The sequence below is a fragment of the Esox lucius genome, chromosome 20 (assembly GCF_011004845.1).
Source record: "Esox lucius isolate fEsoLuc1 chromosome 20, fEsoLuc1.pri, whole genome shotgun sequence".
Classification (NCBI taxonomy): Eukaryota; Metazoa; Chordata; class Actinopteri; order Esociformes; family Esocidae; genus Esox; species Esox lucius.
In genome coordinates this window covers 19,070,348-19,093,515 of record NC_047588.1, presented here as the reverse complement: position 1 = coordinate 19,093,515, position 23,168 = coordinate 19,070,348, and the positions used below count along the sequence as shown (strand labels likewise).

General features: G+C 42.5%; 2 protein-coding genes across 4 annotated transcripts in view; one reads left to right on the top strand and one right to left on the bottom strand.

Moving 5' to 3' along the window:
* Positions 1-57: 57 nt before the first annotated feature.
* g6fl (g6f-like) lies at positions 58-22,238 on the bottom strand. 2 transcript variants are annotated; one of them, XM_034289172.1, is made up of 15 exons: positions 21,900-22,238; positions 18,750-18,851; positions 15,188-15,364; positions 13,875-14,213; positions 12,010-12,273; positions 10,215-10,250; positions 9,190-9,365; positions 8,865-9,027; positions 7,815-7,876; positions 7,067-7,259; positions 1,267-1,422; positions 1,032-1,105; positions 767-793; positions 580-626; positions 58-269 (listed from the first exon to the last, which is right to left on the bottom strand). In XM_034289172.1, the coding sequence occupies exons 3-15, from the start codon at positions 15,261-15,263 to the stop codon at positions 260-262; spliced, it is 1,623 nt and encodes a 540-aa protein (XP_034145063.1). In that variant the 5' UTR covers positions 15,264-15,364; positions 18,750-18,851; positions 21,900-22,238; the 3' UTR covers positions 58-259. The 2 variants fall into 2 exon arrangements, with proteins under 2 accessions (XP_034145063.1, XP_019896715.1); XM_020041156.3 differs by lacking the exons at positions 18,750-18,851; positions 21,900-22,238 and adding an exon at positions 14,463-14,524 and having other exon boundaries at positions 59-269; positions 15,188-15,254.
* Positions 21,384-23,168, top strand: part of si:ch73-22o12.1 (nectin-2) — a 77,342-nt gene continuing 75,557 nt past the window's right edge. For both annotated transcript variants that reach the window (XM_029116040.2, XM_029116039.2), the window contains exon 1: positions 21,384-21,871. In XM_029116040.2, coding sequence (XP_028971873.1) covers positions 21,787-21,871 — 85 coding nt within the window. In that variant the 5' untranslated portion in view covers positions 21,384-21,786. The remainder of the gene's footprint in view (positions 21,872-23,168) is intronic.

Genomic DNA, 23,168 nt, shown 5'->3' with positions numbered 1-23,168 from the left:
AAATATTTTACTGTAGTGATAGGCTGCAATGACAGTCGTCACAATAATATTTGGTATAATTAGAGACAATTCTTTGGACCAGTTTATTTTGGGATGTTCGTTTATTTATTTTCACAGAGAAACATTGGCAACAAAATATAAAAAACAGTCTAAATACTTATGTCCTGAACAGATCTATCCCATTAAAAATAGATGTCCAGTTGGTGGAGAATCTTGCTTCAAGTTGTTGCCAATAAAGATGTGGAGCTTAACAGAAGGTTCAAGGACTCCTATCAGAAAGAAGAAAATGGTCTTAAAACACATGAACACTGGTAGAGGTAGACTGAATTAGGGAAACTACGTATAGTGTTGTAATTGTAATTTGTAAATGGTGAAACCAGTATGCACAATACACCACATGCATATCTTACACATATACGCCACACACACACACACACACACACACACACACACACAGAGCGAGAGAGAGAGGGGGTACAGAAAAACATAGCTACATACATGCAGACAGAGAGAGGGGGTACAGAGAAACATAGCTACATACATAGAGACAGAAAAAGAAAACGTAGGGCTTTTTTGTACCGGTCCAGTTCCTTATAGACATCATCATCCCCTCTGGGCTTCAGGTCCTGGGAAGAGAAGAGAAAGCGGAGTGGGAGAAATGGTGGGTTTGGAGGAGAAGTAAAGGAGGAGAGGAGGATATTATAGTCGAACACGGAAACATACACATCTTTATCTGCAATTGTGAGAACAAAACATAGTAACTCACCATGTACACTGAGCTCTGGGGAGAAGCCTACATAAAGAGGAGACAAAACAGGTTTTAATAACCACACTAACAGAGAAAGAGAGGGAGAGAGAGAGAGAAAAGTGAGGGAAAATAACAAGTGAAAGACAAAAATGTCCAGAGAAAGGAAATAGGCCAGCCTTGAAGCTGAGAAGAGATAAGGAGAGCATAAAGAGAATGAGAAGGGGGGAAATCATGGATTCACCAGAGAGAATTACAAAACTGACAGAATGTTTGAATCCATCACCTGTCTGACATCCTCAGGATTCTCATAGATGTTCTCCACTTCCCCAGAGTAGTGGGACAGAGACTGTTCAATACCTGTCCACACACATAAAAACACAAACACGGAGTGAGACATACCACCAGATTCTTAACATCAAATTCATAGTATGTCATTCCCCAGATAGCTCACTCCAAGTCCAAAGACAGAAAGAACAAGGGAGAAAGGGTGTCATAAAAGAAAATGGAGGAAGCCTCACCACGGCGAGAAAGGGTTTTCTGTCTCAGTAGCAACACACCAGCAACTGCAGCAACCAGGGGCACCAGGAGTAATAAAGCAGAAAGGGAAGGAAGAAAGGAGGTGCTGTTGCTCTCTGGGTAAGGAGGAGAGACAGAACCAGGACTCTCTGTATTCTCTGAAACAAGAGAAAAGAAAGAAAAAGACAATAAGGACATGAGTGCTGTCATGAGCTTTACGATTAGTGACCTTTGGTGGTATAACGTGGTCTCACCTCCAGCAGAGGACAGGTGGAGGTTTAGATCAGCAGGGAGAGACAGTATGGGAGGGGGGGTCGGTATGAGTACGGTATGTTGAGTATCATCAAAGATCTCTACAGCAAAATGCTGGCGGTCTAACACCTTATCATAGTGAAACATTCAGACTCAGTGTAAATCCTCTGTCACACTCCCTGCAGTATTCTAGATGAAAGAGTTTGATTACAGACAAGATTGGGAGGGGAGACATGGGCATATTACATGAAATATATTGCACAAGCTAGTGATTAGCACATGGTATTCAATACAACCATATGTAGACAGACGACCGACCCCATGCAGCATGACATATGTTTAGCTACATCAGTCTGGTGGGTTTGCATGGTGAGGTAAGGTGACATCATTCATGCAAACACACATAGCCACAGGGAGGCGTGGGAGGTGTCAGTTACCACGGAGACAACGCTACCTGCTCACAGGCATCAGGATTGCTACTGAGACTGAAGTCACCAGAGATGTTTACAGTGTGGAATACATTATTTTCAACTACATGTGGCAACGACCTATAGCAACTATATATTATGGAGTGATGGTGATTGCACTGTATTATGAGATTGCAACTCTTTAACATCTATGGTGGCTCTCAAAAGTATAAATCCTCCGGGGACTTTCCCACATTTTATTGATGTTATTATTTTATTTATATTTTATTATTTTCACATATCTTATGGACGTTTTTGATTAGGTCAAAACTGCTAATTAAATCCGTTTTGAGGGGTGAATACGTTGATGGCCACAGTAAATGAGGCTGACATAAACTACCCAAGAATCAGTCCTTTTTTATTTTCTTCTACATCATAAAATGACAATTTCCAGAAGTTTAAAAAAAATGTCCCTCTTCAGGCCGTGTCCTTGTGCCATGATTTGCAGTATGCTTTAGATGGATCAATAAAGGTGTAATTGACTGCTGGTGGTGGTGAGTTTGTGTGTGGTGACAATTGGAATACAGCTTCCAGAGAGTTGACCAAGGGGCCAGGCTGACCTGCTCTGTTCTCAATGCCAGCTTCTACACTGCGTGAATTATGGTAATTGGATGCTGTGAAGTGAGGCGTAAATACCATCACCCCTCCCTGGCCTGGGTGGTTCTATGCATCCTTCACTGCCATCCTCCCATCTTCATATCTCTACTTGCTTTTCTCCTTCCCTCTCTCCATCTCTCTTCTCCCAGCATCCCCTGCTCCTGTCTTTTTCCCCACATCCCCATTAAACTGTAAATAGGACACGACCACAATACAATATTCCATCACCCCTCGCAAACAAGAGCTCATTCTATATGCAAAACACCCTGTTCATATGCACTGGTCCAGCATAAGCAGTGGCGTGTCGTCAGTACCACTCTACTGTATCATTGATGTACAGGGTTATTGGTTGTGAGCTCATATTTATGAGGAGATTCGTTTAACTGTCAGATCCTTCTGGACCTGTGTATTCTTCCTCACAAACAATACATGTAAATTATTTACACAAAGCTGCGCCGTCCCTCACCACCACATATCATCTGAACGAGTGTGAGGTGTAAAGAGAGAGAGAGAGGCACCCACACACAGTATTTTAAAGACAGATACAACCACTGTAGAGATATATACTGTACAGAGGTAGTGATAGATACTGTATAGAGGTAGAGATAGATGTAAAGAGGTAGAGATATATACTGTATAGAGGTAGAGATAGATACTGTATAGAGGTAGAGATAGATACTGTATAGAGGTAGAGATAGACACTGTACAGAGGTAGAGATAGATACTGTAGAGAGGCAGAGATAGACACTGTACAGAGGTAGAGATAGATACTTTACAGAGGTTAAGATAGACACTGTACAGAGGTAGAGATAGATACTGTACAGAGGTAGAGATAGACACTACAGAGGTAGAGATAGATACTGTATAGAGGTAGAGATAGATACTGTATAGAGGTAGAGATAGACACTGTACATAGGTAAAGATAGATACTGTACAGAGGTAGAGATAGACACTGTACAGAGGTAGAGATAGACACTGTACAGAGGTAGAGATAGACACTGTACAGAGGTAGAGATAGACACTGTACAGAGGTAGAGATAGACACTGTACAGAGGTAGAGATAGACACTGTACAGAGGTAGAGATAGACACTGTACAGAGGTAGAGATAGACACTGTTGTAACGTGACCAGACACAGAGAACGGACACAGTGCCAGTGTTCTGGGCCCTGGAGGGCATTTATTAATAAAAAGTGGAAGAAACTAAATTAAACTGATAAATAAAACAAAACCCCAGGGGCAGGAACCAGCATCCCTTTCTTTTGTCTTCCACTCTCTGCCCCCCTCCCCACAGCTGCTTCCCTTCAGCTTTCCCCTACAGAGGCCTGATCTGGGCTGTTTATAGAGACTACCTGGGCTGCGTTAAAGTGCCCCGTTTCACAGCCCAACGCTGATCCGGGAGAGGGCGTGTTGACGACACACTGTACAGAAATGGTTTCTCAATGGGATTCAAGCCTGAGCTTTGGCTCGGCCTCTCAAGGACTTTCACATTGTTGTTCATAAAACATTCCTGTCTCGCTTTGTCTGTCCGCTTGCCAGCAAAAACTCAAACAGGAAGTATTCAGGTGAAGCTTACACTGAAATACCGGACAGTTGTAAACACAGAACGGATAATATTACAATATTATAATTTACAGAAAGATCTGTAAAAGCAACATCATTTCCACAGAGCTATATATCATATAGATGTTGCTTTCAGGGATTGGAACCCAAGTCCAGCCACTTACAAGAAATCATAATAGGATGTTTGATGAGCCAGATACCTGTCAAAGCATCAGTAGAGGACTAACACATAACCCTACCACGTTGTTCTTAAGGCTTGTCATGTGGCAGAGTACAAAGACACCCCAGCTGCATGCTGCCCAGTGGTGTGAGCCAAATGAGCTGAATCCCTCCTTTGCTCACTTCAAGGCAAGGACCAAACCATGCTTGAGAGAACCTGTTGTTCTGGATGACTGTGATTTTGCTCTCCGTAGCTGAGTGAAATGTTCATACAGGTCAACATTCACCGGGCCGCGGGCCAGACAGAATACCATGCAGCACTCAAAGTATGCGGAGACCGACCGGCATCTCAACAGGTGTCTCAAACTCTGACCTGGTCCGTCATACAAAACTGCTTTAATCAGACCACCATGGTCCCAGAGCCCCAGAATGCAAGGGCAACCTGCACAAATGTCTGTCATCCCGTCAGAGCTCACATCAATACCGTCATCCTAGAAACTCATGGTTTTATAGCCAATAAGAAGGCATATATGTCTATAAAACCTAAATTACCTTTGCATCGAAGTGCTGCTGATACTCCCTAAAAATAGCCAAGTTCCTCGAAACAAGTTAGAGAGAGATATCATGGGTTATGACATTTTTATTTTCCACCAATAACCAAATGACCTGAATGGGAATAACCAGTTACCGGTTATTTAGAACCCAGGTTACTTTCGGTTTCTAGTCATTCTCCATCTGTGTGAAGCCAATAAATATATGGAGCTGAGCAATATCTGTCCTGACAGGTTCGATTTAAATGCAGGGGTCCAAAATGGTGTCCTATTCCCATCTTTTGTTACCCCTTTCTAGTGTACCTTTGACTAGGGCCAGTAGTGTGCCGTTCAGGATGGAGCCCTGCAGTGAAGCTGTCAGAAATACATGGTGGGTGGCCTTGGCTCAGGTCTTTCTGCTCTAGCAAACTTGTCCTGCCCTGTCAAGGCAACAGAGTAGCCCTGCTGAATGTAGAGACCGTCTGTCACAGGCAGACAGACAGGTCTACAAGGTAAGTGCTCTGTAAAGCATTTTATAGTTTTCATGCAACTTCAGGTCAACCTGTCTGACTGACAGAGGCAGTCCCATTCAAAAAGGTGCTCTGTGGTATTTGGTTGAATCAAAGATGTGACCATAATGGGAGTGTCATGACATATGGAAGCCATGTTCAAGAGATACTGAATGTAGAATTATTCTTATTCTCTATACCACTACTATTCCACTCTCCAGAGCCTGCTGGTTCACACACACACATACATCCAGGGAAGGAGAGGTAGATAGACACACACACACACACATACACACACACACACATACATCCAGGGAAGGAGAGGTAGATAGACACACACATACACACACACACACATACATCCAGGGAAGGAGAGGTAGATAGACACACACATACACACACACACACATACAACCAGGGAAGGAGAGGTAGATAGACACACACACATACAACCAGGGAAGGAGAGGTAGATAGACACACACACACACACATACACACACACACACATACATCCAGGGAAGGAGAGGTAGATAGACACACACATACACACACACACACATACATCCAGGGAAGGAGAGGTAGATAGACACACACATACACACACACACACATACAACCAGGGAAGGAGAGGTAGATAGACACACACACATACAACCAGGGAAGGAGAGGTAGATAGACACACACATACACACACACACACATACAACCAGGGAAGGAGAGGTAGATAGACACACACACATACAACCAGGGAAGGAAAGGTAGATAGACACACACACACATATACAACCAGGGAAGGAGAGGTAGATACACACACATACACACACACACACACACACACACATACAACCAGGGAAGGAGAGGTAGATAGACACACACATACAACCAGGGAAGGAGAGGTAGATAGACACACACACATACAACCAGGGAAGGAGAGGTAGATAGACACACACATACAACCAGGGAAGGAGAGGTAGATAGACACACACATACAACCAGGGAAGGAGAGGTAGATAGACACACACATACAACCAGGGAAGGAGAGGTAGATAGACACACACATACAACCAGGGAAGGAGAGGTAGATAGACACACACATACAACCAGGGAAGGAGAGGTAGATAGACACACACACATACAACCAGGGAAGGAGAGGTAGATAGACACACACTTACACACATAAGCAGGCAGCTGGGTTTACAACTAATGGATAAGCAACTGCAATAACCCACTGTGCACTTCCCTCTATTAGGAAGGGATGTCTTCTGTGTTTAGGATCTATAGGAAATGCAGGTTCAGTGAACAAGGAGTGCCTACAGTACATGGCCATACTGATGATATAGACCTGATTATATGGCACACTATTCCCTAACCAGTACACTGGGTTTGACCAGAGCTCATAAGGAAGGAAGAATTAAAGAAAGGCATTGAAGAAAAGAATGAAAATAACTGAAGGATAGAATGAAGTGAAATACAAAAGGAATTAAGGACAGGAATAAAGGAAAGAAGTAAGTGAATTATGATAGGAATTTAGGCCAGGAATAAGGAAGAAACAATGGACACAAACAATGAAAGGAATACGTTAGAGAAGTAATGGAAGGATGGATAGAAATGTCACCCTGTAGCCTCCAGTGGCACCTTATTCCCTACACAGCGGCCTGTGGTGAAAAGTACTTCACTACTAGGTCCTTTGGAGTAAACTTTGTTTTAGGCCCATTTGTCCACTCCACCTTTAGGAGGCAATGTGATGGTGTAGACAGCTTTGATCTTCAATCCGTTCTTCAGTTCCATTGAGCAGGTGTAGATTCCAGCCGTTTCCTTGGTGGGAGGGAGGACGACCTCTGTGCTAAGGCGACCTGGGTTTAATGCGCTCCAGTTCAAAGTACGACTCTTGTTCTGATGTTTCCACAACACCTGCTTCACCTGGTAAATGGAGGATGGTGAATTGGGTTAATTCATTGAATATAGACTTGCCTGAGCACCACAACACCTAGCAGGCTCAGGAGAGTAGAATATTTGGACATGCATCCTCAGAAACATATCATGTTACGGATCGGCCTTTTATCAATCCACTCACTAAACCAGGAAGTCAAAACCCACATGCTTGAAGAAGAGCTCTCCTCTGATTAATGATTGCAGTTAGTTTGCGGGCACCTGACCTGACAGAAAAAGTTACTAGGGCTTAACATGACAAGGTATCCCTAGCTAAATACTCCTTCCCAACCAATTTGCACCTACCTATACACGCCACAACCCAGGAATGTACCTGGGCTACATTGTCAACAAAATGGAACGAGGTGCCTTATGTTGTTATGTTTTTAATCATTGTTTTCAGGTAATCTGTCCCCGTTTCGTTCCCTTGGCGTTGTCTAGTGACCTCAGGCACTCAGGGAGAGACACAATGCCAGAAGTCTCACCAGGCTAGCCGTAACAGTGAAGGGCCGAGGGAGTAATGCTGTCTGAGGGATGGTTCCGTACCTGGGAGCGCTCGGTATACTGACAGGTCAGGACGAGGCATGATAGAGAAGGACCGGCATTCACTGTGACAGAGAGACAAAGGGAAAGAGGGGTAAATGACAACTTAGGCTAGAAATAAGTGAAAGAAGGAAGTGGCAATACAATTGGTTGTCAAGGAGAGAGGGACGGCAAGGAGAGATAATGGGTGAGTAAAAAAAATGTGTCGCCTGACGGTGTCTCATCAAACTCCAATAAGGATTAATTTGTGTGTAATGACACACACACACACACACACACACAGAATGATTAGGGTGAGCGTCCCACAGGCCTGGCGGCAAGTATAATCATACGTAATGACACCCATAATGAGGCAGGGTAAAAAATACACGGGTCCGCAGGGCTGTGTGTTTGTGCGTTTGTGGAAGTGTATGTGAGAGAAAGAGACAGATGTGTGGAGCCGGGTGACAGTGACAGATCGGTTGGTTATGTCGGAGCAGCAGTGATGGGTGTCATAGTGGCTGTGATTAAAGTCTTCCAAGGCTTCCAAGATACACAGACATTTCCGTTTCACAGATCGAATAAGGACCAGAAGTCCCCGAAAAAATGTACAACATAAAAGGTCTGTCCTTTTTACTTTCCTTTTGCTCCTCACGACGACAGGAGTGAGCACAATATTTTTGGGGTCAAACTTTATGAGGTCAGTGTTAGAATTGGGGTTACTTTTAGGTTTAGGCTTTATGGATTGGGTTTAGGGTTAGACATTAGGCCTGGGTTAGGTTCAGGCTAAGAAAAAGGTTAGGTCACAAGGATAGAAAAAAAGGCTGTATGTTTGTGTGTGTGTGTGTTTCTATGTGTGTACATGCAGTAGTTTTACTGGTAGTTTTAGTATATAACAGATACAGTATCAATACATAACTGTTCTTTTTTAATCTCTCTCACTCTCTTATGCCTCATCCCTCTCTCATCTCTCTCTCATCCCTCTCTCATCCCTCTCTCATCCCTCTCTCATCCCTCTCTCATCCCTCTCTCATCCCTCTCTCATCCCTCTCTCATCCCTCTTTGCCCCAGTACCTTGGAGGATGCTGAGCTGGGTCCTTTGGCTGAACACGGTGTCATCAAGGAACACCTCACAAATGTACAGACCTCCATCATTAAGCCGCGGGTGCACCAGGAAGGAGAACAAACCGTCTTTTGGGGATGATTTCAGCCCATCCAGGCTCAGCTGGGGAGTAGTCTGCATATATCAAATTCAACCAAACACATTCATTTGTGACAGACATTTTCAGCAGCTTATAAAGTGCTTTCACAGACGTCTGGCCGGGACTCTAAAGAGCAGGACAGAAATCTGTAGAGAATCCAAGTTCCCATGCATGCACACATCATTCTCTAGTTGTACCTTGCTCTGTGCGGTCACTGTGCGGTCCCTCCAGCGGTCGTACTCGTAGATAAGAGATGTGATCTCAGATTTTTTGTCTGGGGGACGCCAGTAAAGAAGCACATAGTCGCCCTTCTTTGGAGAGCAGGTGATGGTGAGCGGGTACTGGCTGACACTGGCAGTAGATTTCAGGACACCTATTGAGAGGACCATGGTGGGGTTGAGAGAAACAAAAAGGGAGATGTGTGGAACATGGTGGGGTTGACAGAGGGAGATGTGTGGAACATGGTGGGGTTGACAGAGGGAGATGTGTGGAACATGGTGGGGTTGACAGAGAGAGATGTGTGGAACATGGTGGGGTTGAGGAAGGGAGATGTGTGGAACATGGTGGGGTTGAGGAAGGGAGATGTGTGGAACATGGTGGGGTTGACAGAGGGAGATGTGTGGAACATGGTGGTGTTGACAGAAGGAGATGTGTGGAACATGGTGGGGTTGACAGAGGGAGATGTGTGGAACATGGTGGGGTTGACAGAGGGAGATGTGTGGAACATGGTGGGGTTGACAGAGGGAGATGTGTGGAACATGGTGGTGTTGACAGAAGGAGATGTGTGGAACATGGTGGGGTTGACTGAGGGAGATGTGTGGAACATGGTGGTGTTGACATAGGGAGATGTGTGGAACATGGTGGGGTTGACAGAGGGAGATGTGTGGAACATGGTGGGGTTGACAGAGGGAGATGTGTGGAACATGGTGGGGTTGACAGAGGGAGATGTGTGGAACATGGTGGTGTTGACAGAAGGAGATGTGTGGAACATGGTGGGGTTGACTGAGGGAGATGTGTGGAACATGGTGGTGTTGACAGAGGGAGATGTGTGGAACATGGTGGGGTTGACAGAGGGAGATGTGTGGAACATGGTGGGGTTGACAGAGGGAGATATCCACACCCACAATAAGGACTATGTGCTTCTCTTTCTGAGAGAGTCCTCTATTGTAATACATGATCCAGAGGCTGCAGACTGAATACAAATTGCTGGGAAGTCACTCACCATGTGTTATATTGGTGAATGAGACCACATTCACACCTAGAGAAAGAGAGAGAGAGAGACCAGAAGAGAGGAGATGGATAGAAAGACAGAGAGAAAGAGAGACAAGAAGAGAGGAGATGGATAGAAAGACATAGAGACAGAGAGAGAGAGAGAGACAGACGGATATGTCAATAATTTAGAAATGGCATTCTCTGTAAATACAATGCTTAAGATCCCATGTTCTAATTATACAGGTGCATCTCAAAAAGTTAGAATATCATAGATTTCCCACCCGTCATTCAAATCAAGAAGTGACACCTTCATATATTCTAGATTCATCACACATAAAGTGAAACATTTCAAGACTTTTTTGTTTCAATCTTGATGATTACGGCTTACATCCATCCATCTTCTCCCGCTTATCCGGGGCCGGGTCGCGGGGGCAGCAGTCTAAGCAGGGATGCCCAGACTTCCCTCTCCCCAGACACTTCCTCTAGCTCTTCCGGGGGGACACCGAGGCGTTCCCAGGCCAGCCGGGAGACATAGTCCCTCCAGCGTGTCCTAGGTCTTCCCCGGGGTCTCTTCCCGGTGGGACGGGACCGGAACACCTTCCCAGGAAGGCGTTCCGGAGGCATCCGAAAAAGATTACGGCTTACAGCTCATGGAAATAAAAAATCCAGTTTCTCAAAATATTCGAATAAAAAATCAAATGTATTGAGCTCTAATCAACTAATTAACACAAAACACACTCAAAAAAGGTTTCCTAAGTATGTTAATTTATGCACTCAATACTTCGGGGCTCCTATTGCACAAATGACTGCATCAATGCGGCGTGGCATGGAGGCAATCAGTCTGTGGCACTGCTGAGGTGTTATGGAAGCCCAGGTTGCTTTGAAAGTGGCCTTCAGCTTGTCTGCGTTGTTGAGGCTAGTGTATCTCATTTTCCTATTGATAATACCCCCATAGATTCTCTATCAGGTTTAGGTCAGGCCAGTTGGCTGGCCAGTCAATCACAGTAATACCATGGGAGGCAAACCAGTTACCAGTCGTTTTGGCATTGTGGGCAGGTGCCAAGTCCTGCTGGAAAAGGAAATCAGCATCTCCAAAAAGCTTGGAAGCATGAACTGCTCTGTAATCTCCTGTTAGATGGCTGTATTGACTCTGGACTTGATAAAACACAGTGGACCAACACCAGCAGATGACATGGCACCCCAAATCATCACTGACTGTGGAAACTTCACACTGGACTTCAAGGAACTTGGATTCTGTGACTCTCCACTCTTCCAGAATCTGGGACCTTGATTTCCAAATGAAATGCAAAATGTACTTTCATCTGAAGAAATGAGCAACGGTCAGATAATTTTTCTCCTTCGCCCAGGTAACACGTTGTTTCTGGTTGAGAAGTGGCTTGACACTAGGAGTGTGACACTTGTAGCCCATTTCCCCAGGATTGTGGTTGTGTGTACTGAAGGCTCAGGGAGTTAGCTGGTTAGAGCTCTTCTCAGGTCGACATTCCTGTATTATACATTTTTTATTCTAATATTTTGAGTTACTGGATTTTGATTTGCATGAGCTGTAAGCCTTAATCATCAAAATTGAAACAAATACGGTTTTAATTCCTTCACTTTATATGTAATGAATCTAGAATATATGAAGGTGTCACTTTTGGATTTGAATTGCAGAAAAAAAAGAAGTTCTCAACGATTCTTTTTTTTTTTAGATGCACCTGCATATTATGGCACACTTTTCTGTCTTCATCTCTCCCTTTTTCACTTCTCCAAGCTCCCCCCTTACCCATCATCCCATAATATCTCACCATGCACAGCGACGTCTACACTGAAAGGGAATAGAGGGGTGCTGCTGTTGCCCCTGGGGTGAAAGTGGCATATATATTTCCCCTGGTCATTGGGACGTATCTGGGGCAGTTTGGCGACCACAACTCCCAATGTCTTTGCCATCCTCAAGGGGGTCCCGCCAGGGGACAGCCAGGTTACCCTGGAAATAGCAAAGCCTGGGGACACCTCGGCTGTCAGAAGAAGGGTGCTTTGCTGAGGGACAGGGGATGAAGGAAAGACAGAGACTGGAACAGAGATAGGAGATATAAGAGACCGGTCTACATGGGAAATTATGCAGGCAAATAATCACCACTGACTATATTATCAATAATAACTGTATATAATATTTATACTAATCACCAGGGAGTATGTTTTCAATAATAACTGTATATTATCAATAATAACTGTATATAATATTTATACTATGACCACTGGGTATATTATCAATATTAACTGTATACAATATTTATGCTAATCTCCACTGTATATTATCTACACTCACCTAAAGGGTTATTAGGAACACCATACTAATATTGTGTTTGACCCCCTTTCGCCTTCAGAACTGCCTTAATTCTACGTGGCATTGATTCAACAAGGTGCTGAAAGCATTCTTTAGAAATGTTGGCCCATATTGATAGGATAGCATCTTGCAGTTGATGGAGATTTGTGGGATGCACATCCAGGGCACGAAGCTCCCGTTCCACCACATCCCAAAGATGCTCTATTGGGTTGAGATCGGGTGACTGTGGGGGCCATTTCAGTACAGTGAACTCATTGTCATGTTCAAGAAACCAATTTGAAATGATTCCAGCTTTGTGACATAGTGCATTATCCTGCTGGAAGTAGCCATCAGAGGATGGGTACATGGTGGTCATAAAGGGATGGACATGGTCAGAAACAATGCTCAGGTATGCCGTGGCATTTAAACCATGCCCAATTGGCACTAAGGGGCCTAAAGTATGCCAAGAAAACATCCCCCACACCATTACACCAACACCAGCAGCGTGCACAGTGGTAACAAGGCATGATGGATCCATGTTCTCATTCTGTTTACGCCAAATTCTGACTCTACCATCTGAATGTCTCAACAGAAATCGAGACTCATCAGACCATGCAACATTCTTCCAGTCTTCAACTGTCCAATATTGGTGAGCTCGTGCAAATTGTAGCCTCTTTTTCCTATTTGTAGTGGAGATGAGTGGTACCTGGTGGGGTCTTCTGCTGTTGTAGCCCATCCGCCTCAAGGTTGTGCGTGTTGTGGCTTCACAAATGCTTTGCTGCATACCTCGATTGTAACAAGTGGTTATTTTAGTCAAAGTTGCTCTTCTATCAGCTTGAATCAGTAGGCCCATTCTCCTCTGACCTCTAGCATCAACAAGGCATTTTCGCCCACAGGACTGCCGCATACTGGATGTTTTTCCACTCTTTGTAAACCCTAGAAATGGTTGTGCGTGAAAATCCCAGTAACTGAGCAGATTGTGAAATACTCAGACCGACCCGTCTGGCACCAACAACCATGCCACGCTCAAAATTGCTTAAATCACCTTTCTTTCCCATTCTGACATTCAGTTTGGAGTTCAGGAGATTGTCTTGACCAGGACCACACCCCTAAATGCATTGAAGCAACTGCTGTGTGATTGGTTGATTAGGTAATTGCATTAATGAGAAATTGAACAGGTGTTCCTAATAATCCTTTAGGTGAGTGTATAATAACTGTATATAATATTTGTACTAATCACTACTGTGTATATTATCAATATTAACTGTATATAATATTTATACTACCACCACTGTGTATAAAATATTATACATAACAACCTGTTGTGTCAAGGACAAAGTTCTGTACCTGTGAGAATGACTAATAATATGATCTTCTCTCTCAGTTTCTTCTTTTGTTGACTTATCAGACAGGAGTACCGACCCTCATCCTCACTTTGTGGGGCAAACCGTAGAGAGAAATTCCCTGTTTTATGAAAGTTTGAGTCAGCCAATTGCATGTAAGCCTTTGCGGCTGAGCCAAAGAACCGCTCCTTCTCACTGGCCGAGAGAACCAGTTTCCAGTCGTGCATGCCAGGAGACTTCCTCTTCCAATTAATTGTCACAAAACCCATGAGAGGCCAATCAACACAGGGCAAGGTGACAGCCCTGCCCACACTTGTCACGATGACATCACTCCAGTCAGTATCTGGTCATGGACATAAAACACAAAGTAACGAGAGAGAGAGAGATGTAAGTCCAACCTGCCAATGGGTCTGTGATATTGGAAATAATGCAATTTCTGTTCAATATCTCAGGCTTTGGCCTTGCCACAGGAATAGATTAGACTTCAGAAGATATGAGTTGACTAGTCAGTGGAGCCACCATCCACACTCACGCTTAACACAGAAACACATACCTAGTTCTAGAGAGGAAAAAAAACTATTCGGTGTGCTACCTTTGACTGGACCTCTTAGTAATAGGGTGACATTTGGAACGCAGACCAGTATTTATGCCTTCCTGTTAATCAGTGGAGGATTTAGATCAGTTTGTTGTGAAATCTTAAACCCAATCTATTGCATTAAGCTACCAATTAAACAACAAGGGAAATTAAGAGCCAGCAAGACTGGAAGGATTAGAGTTGTTTGACCTCTAAAGGGTAAGCGTATTACTGAAACTCAACTGAAATACTACCTTCCTTGTACAATGTTTTATAAAAATGTATAGAATAAAGAATATTAAAAATATTCTCTTAATTTTTTACAGCTTCAAATGTAGTATAACCTTGTCATAAGTCATTAGTCATAACAAATCAATCAATCAGTCAATAAGATCCAGTGTAACACAATCATAACAGATAATGTGCAACCTAGTGAAAACAGATGGAATGTAATCCATCATTCATAACAGATAATGTGTAACCTAGTGAAAACAGAAGGAATTTAACCCATCATTCATAACAGATAATGTGTAACCTAGTGAAAACAGAAGGAATTTAACCCATCATTCATAACACAAAGTGTAACCTAGTGAAAACAAATGGAATGAAATCCAGTCATAACAAACTGAATGTAACCAAGTGAAAACCGGTGTTGTAACTTAGTCATAATAGTGGCGTGTGATAATACTGCAAGTGAAGGCAGAGTTTGCAATTATATTTATAGTGATTACATTTCTCCCTACCTTCAGCGGCTGTGTCAGACTGAGTGATGACTACCCCTGAAGACCCAAGAAGGAAGAGGAGACATCCAAACTCCATGGTCCGAGCAGAGTAAGCCCAGCAGGTACCATTGAATCACCACACTACTACAAACAGCAGCACCCTGCTTGTCTCCGGTTTACTGGCAGCGTCTCTCTGTTCTGTAATTGTCATTAACAGGGAATATGGTGATGTTCCAAATGGCCTCATATTCTCCATTCAGTGCACTACTTTTGGTCAAATGTAGTTTACTGTAGAGGGAAGACCGCACCATTAGGGGCGCAACTTGTTTCTTGTTTCTTACTTGTGCCTTAAACCGGATATGAGCAGTCTAAAACTGTGATAGTGCCCAGGAAGAGAGTGTCACTTTGGTCACTGGCTAATAGTGTGTGGTTGACTGATAAACACTTAAGAGGCCTGGCACAAAAACACACATGCTGATTCAAATGAACGCTGTTGCTCAGTTACTGAATGTTCTAGAACAAAAGGAGCATTTCACTTGAAATAATGAATACGATCGCTTAATACTGAGGTAGGAGAACATGTAGAAAATACAGCATGTAAAAGACAGAAATAAAAAAAAGATGCTGCTTTGGTTGCCTCCGAAAATAAGCAAGTCCTGGTTTGCCTCTAGATGGGAGAACAGATGCTGCTGGAAGTGGTGTCAGAGGGCCAGTAAAGAAAGCTTGTGTTTCTTGTCAAAATTGAATCCCAATGCTCAGGGGCGGTGAAAGAGACATTGCCTTTTGTAGGGAGTAGTCTGTAGGATGGGTGTCCTAAATGCTCACTACAGATCCCATGGCAGTAGCCGTCAGAAGAGTGGCGTAAATCAGGACACCAGGGTTATGTAAATGATGTTCTCTAATAATCAACCACATACTGTATAATGCTCAAAAGAAAGGGAACTAACACAAACATTCCTGACAGCCAAACAAAAAGGATAAGCTGAGAAATTGATTCAGAGATACCGAAGGTCCACTTAAGGTAAAACAAGTGAGAAATTGGGTTCTTAAAAACACCCACCAAGAGTGCTCACTTAATTAGTCCCAGGAAAAGCATTAGAAAGTGCATATCCACACCAATACAGGTGTTCAGTGTCATGCTGATCATACGGGCCCATACAGGGAAAAGACATCCTGCTGAAATACCAAGCCAGTTCAACTAGTGCAAGTGAATAACTATATAGCTACATAACAAATGTCTTCCAGGGCCTGTAACTACAACCCACATCTTCCCCCCAAGACAACATCAATTAATCAATCAAATGTATTTATAAAGCCCTTTTTACAACAGCAGTTGTGACAAAATGCTTTTACAGAGACACCCGGCCTTAAACCCCAAGGAGCAAACAACAGTAGTGTTGAATTTCAGTGGCTAGGAAAAACTCCCTAAGAAGGCCGAATTTTAGGAAGAAACCTAGAGAGGACCCAGGCTCAGAGGGGTGACCAGTCCTCTTCTGGTTGTGCCGGGTGAGATATTAAGAGTCCAATTGGAATAATTAATAAATGCATGTGGGCTAAATCCAGAGTCTATTTAAATTTAGACTAGGTCAGAAGTATGACAAGATGGACAAGGACAGGGACAGCAACAGGCCCCCCAAACCAGGTACTCTGCAGGTGTGGACCAGGACCTCATGTCCTCCTAAAGTTTAAAACGGGAGGAGACTGGGAAAATTCAGAAAATGCATTCTTCATATCAACAACGATTTATAGTGGAGAAGGAGAACTAAGTGGGGAAGGAGAACTGACCCAATCCCCCGTTACAATACTATAGCAGCGTAAAACCTTGGATCAGAAATACATACATCCTATGTATTTGCTGGACAAACCAACTTACAATAACTCCTATTAAATGAAGAACTTATATAAGCCACTACACAAATGCAGCACCTTTCACAAATGTAGCTTTTCTATTGTACCAAACATTATCTTTAAATTTTTGTATTTATCTTGTTCTCTATGTTCTCATTAGCAAACTTGCAGGCACGGTACAATCTATAATGAAATGCTGTCATGTGCTCAAATAGATGATTTTATGTTTTTTGAGATGTCTTACAAATGCCTTTCTCTCAGCATTCTCAAAGTTCTTCTGACATCACGTCTAAACACAAGCTCATTCAGACTCATTCAGCACCGGAAGTATTCATTCATCCTAGTCTTTTTCAAACTCAAATAAATAAGCTCTCAACAAAGACTTCAAAGCCTGAAGACATCTCTTAAGACCCCCTCGAGATTCTGGGTGATACACACCCAAGGTTCAATGAATAACACCCAACAGCTATAGCGCTTGCTCGAATATATTTAACATGCAATTGAACATGAAAACTGACATGAAAATTGCAAAAAACCTGCAGCCATCCGAATGATCGAAAAGTACTTCACAGGGGCCTTGACCACACTGGGAGCTGTGATTCCCTTCAGTGAAAGGGCCTCAAGTAAAATGGCAGCAGACATGAGATTTAAAAGAAACTGTTTATCAATTATCGCTTTGGGCAAAGGACTGACACAGTCCACCAGAATTCTGCTCAGATGTTAACCAATAGCAGGTTTAGGCTGCTATGGTGCCACATCCACTATTTGGGTTGGCTTACCAGTCTGCCGGCAAAAGTAACATGTCTTATATCTCAGTAGGTGTGGAAAAATAGGTGTATAACTTGACTAGCGTGTGATTACTGCACATATACTTTCTTTGTAAGGAAAGCCTGAGTCCAGACAATTTGTTCTGTCAATTATATATTCAATGTAATGCGTAGTTGAAGAATGTGTTTGAGTGTGTGTGTTCTTCAACATAAGGAGAAAGAATATATAAATAAACTGTAGCCATACATACATATTTTTATATAGCAATATTACAGACCCACAGTGTGAAATTTAGAATACAATATTCCTTATCAACCATAATACACCTCTACTGCTAGGAAGCAGTATATTCCACCAATTATTCTGGCTTGGTGCTCCGTTAACACAACCTGAATAGTTAAAACAACAATCTGCTCACTATTGTAGGTAATATCACTTTTTTGAATTTGTATTTTAACTGCTCAACTACTATTTGTGAATCCTCTAATCCGTCCTTGACCTCTTGAGAACAATACCACCAGTAAAAAAAACTCATTTTCCATGGGAAATTCAACATAAATTTGCAATCCTGCCTCAAATGTTGTACCTATATGCCTCTGGGAACAACTCCTAGCCAGACAAATAGTAGTTTTTTTGGTTTAAGTTCCTGCCTTGCAGTACAGCTGTGTCACTGCAGCCAGGTGTTTGAATCCTGGTCAAGGCATTCCAACATGGGGTGGCACAGTTTGGCTCAGCAGAGCCCAGGGTGGACAGGGCTGCCATGTCACATCACACTCTAGCGACTCCTTGTGGTGGGTCAGGAACATGTGAGCTCAATCATGGTTGTTGGAGGAGATCACATTCTTTACCTCAACACGTGTGAGCAAAAACATCCTGGTTGAGTGAGCAGTGTAGTATCAGTGTAGTACAGAGAAATAAAATATTTATCGAAGCACAGAGTTTATGAGTAGGTGATTGGAGCAATTACCATAATCATTGGGAAACATAATCCTGGACAAGATCCCAATTTGTTATGTTTTTTCATTCCAACTGAAGCCTAGTCCTTGTAGCTCTTAAATATCACCTGTGCCTGTTCAGGTGAAAGACAGCCTGGTGAATGAGGTGAAAAGAAGGTGAAAAAAAACTGGTGAAACAAAGAGCACATTCACATCACTAAAAAGTTTCATTGAGATTAACAAGACTCGTCAGCAGATTATTATGGGTACCAAATGTATTCAATCAATAATTTTTGTCACTTTGAACAAAAACATCAACTATATAACAGAAGAAATGTGAGAGGAAGACAGAGAGACAAAGAGAGAGGGGCGAGAATGTAAGATAGGGGGAACAGGCAATGAGAGTAAGAGCATGACAGACAGCAGGAACCAAGGAGTGAGAGACCAAGGGAGTTTGGGTTAAAGTGGGAGTAGTGGAACCCTGGGCTACGTGTCTTTACATCCTATAAATGTGTTTAATTAAGCTAACCGCGCTATTCACTCTTCTGAGCTCCGATACTCCATTAATAGATACACTCTTAATTACCATTGGACTGAAGGGAGAGAGACAGACAGAGGGAGAGAAACCAGGAAGAGGGGTAGTGGACGATGTAGTGAGGTAGTGGGGAGAAATGGTGGAAGAGCAACAGATGGAAAACAAATGAGAAGAAATCAACAAAGAGAAACAGTGTCAAGTGACAGGGTAGAAACCTATACATCTATTAATGGGAATAAGAGAGGACAACAAGACACTTCAATACCTGTGGCTGCTGGCAGAGAGAATGAAGGTGGAGGGGTGTACTGACCTCTTTACCCCTCCCTCGTGGATCAGTTATCACTCTAAGCTCTAGCTCAGTTTAATGAGTCTGTTGCCAACAAGCTAATATCAGACAACTATAAACTCCATTATCCTAGAAACTGACCCAAAGAAAACCTCAGGAGGGGTGAGGGGAGAAGGGGGTCTTATTGGTGAGAAGAGATGATGAAAAAAGAAGGGGACAGGAATGGAGGGAGGACTGGGTAGCAAAGGACAAGGCCTGGACAGAAACAGTCAGGGAACATACACAGAGAGAGAAACCTGAGATACCCCAGACAACAGGGACTAGACAGGGTAACAGATGAGAAGGGAAAAAGGAATTTGCCTCTGTAGTTAGTAGAAGAGTTCAGAATATCAAAAGGAAGAGGCAGAATTTTGATGTGACCAATATAGAGTGACTGAAAGCAGATGTTAGGTTTTATGTATGTTTTATGTATTGTCTTCTTTCCTGTACTGACAGTTGCTGATAACTGACTAATTGAGTAGATTATACTTACTACTACTGAGTTGTTTTATTGTTCCACCTAAATGATTAAAATGTATGCAGAGGAAGAGAGTAAAATATGGGTAGTGTTATCACAGTAGAGAAAGATGTAATTACTACATGGAATCCATGTTGTCAGCAGGCCAACATGGACATAACAATAAGGCTAGCCTCAAAGTGGGATGATAAGGGCTTTGCTATGTTGATTTGGTTGACAATAAAATGCCCTGATATGAAACAATTGATAAAAATATTATTCCCAAACTAAAACAAGGTTGTGTAAATGTTGTGTTTAAACAGATGGATGCAGGGGTGATCAACCCTGTTTATAGAGTTTCCAAGCAGCTTTGAAGCAGTAACTTTAGCACTGTTCTTTAACACTCCTGAATTAAGTCATTTGGGGATTTATGAATCACAGCTATTTGAGTGTGACAATGCCGTTGTGATGCCTTCGTGATGCCTTCCTCCGTGCTAGTTTGACGGTGATATCCTTGTCCATTATGTAGTATCTAGTGGTTATGACGTTAAAGCCAAACAACAGAGGGCGCAATAATCAACCATATGTCTCGTAGTTGCTCATTTATGTCCAGTGTCAATAATTTGATATATATTTACTACAATTTACCTTAACATTATTTAGCTTTTCATCCACAGATTGTCATATGAGTATTTTAAATCCGCATAAGGAAAATACCCACATTTCCCTACCCTGAGGTTTTCAAGATGAAAAGCAACATCTAAATGACGTGCTACTAAAGGTACTTTTCCGCTTATAAATGTACCGAATGAACATTTAAAGTTCAAGGTCTTTCAAGGGAAGATACATTGCGTTTCTTTCTGATCCTTTGACGCCCCACCGGGGGAGTCCCAGTTTTCTTCGATGACATAGTTATTCTAACAATATACAGGCATAACTATCCCATCACCATTCACAGAAATAATTATACTACACAAACAAGTCTGTCAACATATATCTTCATTTAAGCTGTTACCATCACACCATTATGTAGCAGCTCATAAACCTAGATGAAAATGTAGTTGTACTTTCTAATAAATTAGTATACACAGTAGACTGGATTTTTAAAATTCCAATACCGAGTCAAGTTTATATTTAAATGAAATTGTCTACGAATACAAATCTACTGAGAGACGGTTACGTAGAACTACAGGCAATGAAAGAAAAATACTGTTTGTTGTCCAGTCTGTGCTGGGGATTCAGACTATCCGTTTTAGATATTATTTAGATAGATTGTATACTAACACTGAGTAGCCTACTGGGAGTTTCCAAACTTCTAATCGACATAATCGAGTCCAACTAACTGTGACGTCGCTGCCATTATGACATCACATCAGTCAACCAGGCCGATTGTGCGTGGGTCGTGGATTCTCAAAGTAGGCTAGTCCAGTTGAGAGAGTGCATCCGGGCAGTCTACTTCTCATTATCTTGAAATATTTGTATCTAACGGAAAAATATTCACCTGTGTGCTTCTGTTGTAAGCATCCCTTGGACGGACTGGAGGATTTGTATACATTTGAACAAGCTCCGAGAGAAGCGCGGTCGACGAAAGGACGTTTTAATTAGACTTATTATTAGTTCTCGGTTAAGTTTTACTAGAGAAAATACTCGGATATCAGAGCTTAACAGGCCAATTGCTTTTGTCTACAAAGTACGATTAATTTAAATCAGATTTTTTGGTGGCGTACTGGGTTTTCAGGCGCACGGACAAGCATGGCGAGAGGGGACGGTCGGAATTGTCATGACTTCATAAATATAATCGGACTGTTCAGCTTGGTCACGTTGCTGACTTTTCAAGGTAAGGACGTGATAAAAAGAAATATTACCAGTAGCTTGTGCTGTAAGTGATGTCATCTCTCAACACCACGGTTTGTCAGGCTGTCACCTGCACGGGAGGTTTCAGTTTCGACCCAATCAGTATGCTCAGGTGTTTGGCTACAGGTCGGGAAATGTCTTATTTCCACGAATGCCCTTGCCTTTTTGTATTTCTTTCCCCTGGGTATTATCTAATAAGGCACGAGTTCTATATGGCCAATATACCAAGGCTAAGATCAAGTCATAGTCACGACGCATCACGGAGTGCCTGGACACTGCTCTTAGCTGTGGCGGATTGGCCCTTTGAGATGCCTAAATGATATTATCGACTGGTTACCAAACAGTATGATCAGTAACAGTGATGCAGTTTCATATACCACAGCTGTCAGCCAATCGGAATAAAGGCCCACTTACTTTATCAATTGAAACCAAAGCGACTTCAAGCGTGTTCATAAACTAATTTGTCTTAACTAGTTTCTGAGACTCCTCATCACTGTAATCTCATATGATTACCTGAGTTTCGAAGGTAGGGTAGCCTACGTCAAACTAAGGTCTGACTTGGTAGAGAAATGATGTTATTTCAAACTAAGGTGTGGCAGTCTTAGTGTATTTTTGATCTGATGCCACTAGGTGAATTGTCACTAGTCTTTATCCAGCCCCAGCCCTAGCGCTGTTATTTGTCACTAGGACGCTTCCTCAATTCCTTACGTCCCCCTGCTCCCTTTCTTTCCTCTATCTGACACATCATCATAGATTAGTTCCAGTTCAGAAGGCAGAAATGGGGTTAGAAATAGCTTTTAATATAAATGGTACGCCACGAGTGGGTGTTGTTTAGCCTGGTTGTAACAACAAAGAAAAAGTTAATTATGAAGATTTTAGGCTAGGCTGTTCCTGCTGGGAATTTTTAATTCAGTACCGAACTCCATGGGTTCCCGTCTCCATTTCCCCAGTTCACCCCTTTTCACAATTGAATTTCATCCCACAATATTATTGTTTGAGCCTATATTAATTTGGCATATATAATATTCCCCAACAGTTTCACTTTGTTTTATTTAAAGGACCAAGATAATGTTGGTGAATTCCTTTTCTTGCCACTGTTGGTACAACAATTACATTCAAGTATATAAGCAGGTACTCTTATCCTGTGTGCATAGATACATTCTTTTTCCTTCATTTCTCTTTTCCAATAGAGAGGTGATTAAATCAAGTGATGGTGAAAGGCACATTGTCTATTCTTTCTTTCCAAGCAAAGTGTTGTTTCTTTTACAGTTATTTTGGCT

Bases quoted from the DNA above. Each gene is read 5' to 3' on its own strand.
- g6fl (XM_034289172.1), bottom strand. From the start codon at position 15,263: ATGGAGTTTGGATGTCTCCTCTTCCTTCTTGGGTCTTCAGGGGTAGTC. The intron at 10,251-12,009 runs GTGAGATATTAT...CTCTTTCTCTAG, and splicing joins TGTAGACGTCGCTGTGCATG to GTGTGAATGTGGTCTCATTC. The intron at 1,106-1,266 runs GTGAGGCTTCCT...GTGTGTGGACAG, and splicing joins GAAAACCCTTTCTCGCCGTG to GTATTGAACAGTCTCTGTCC.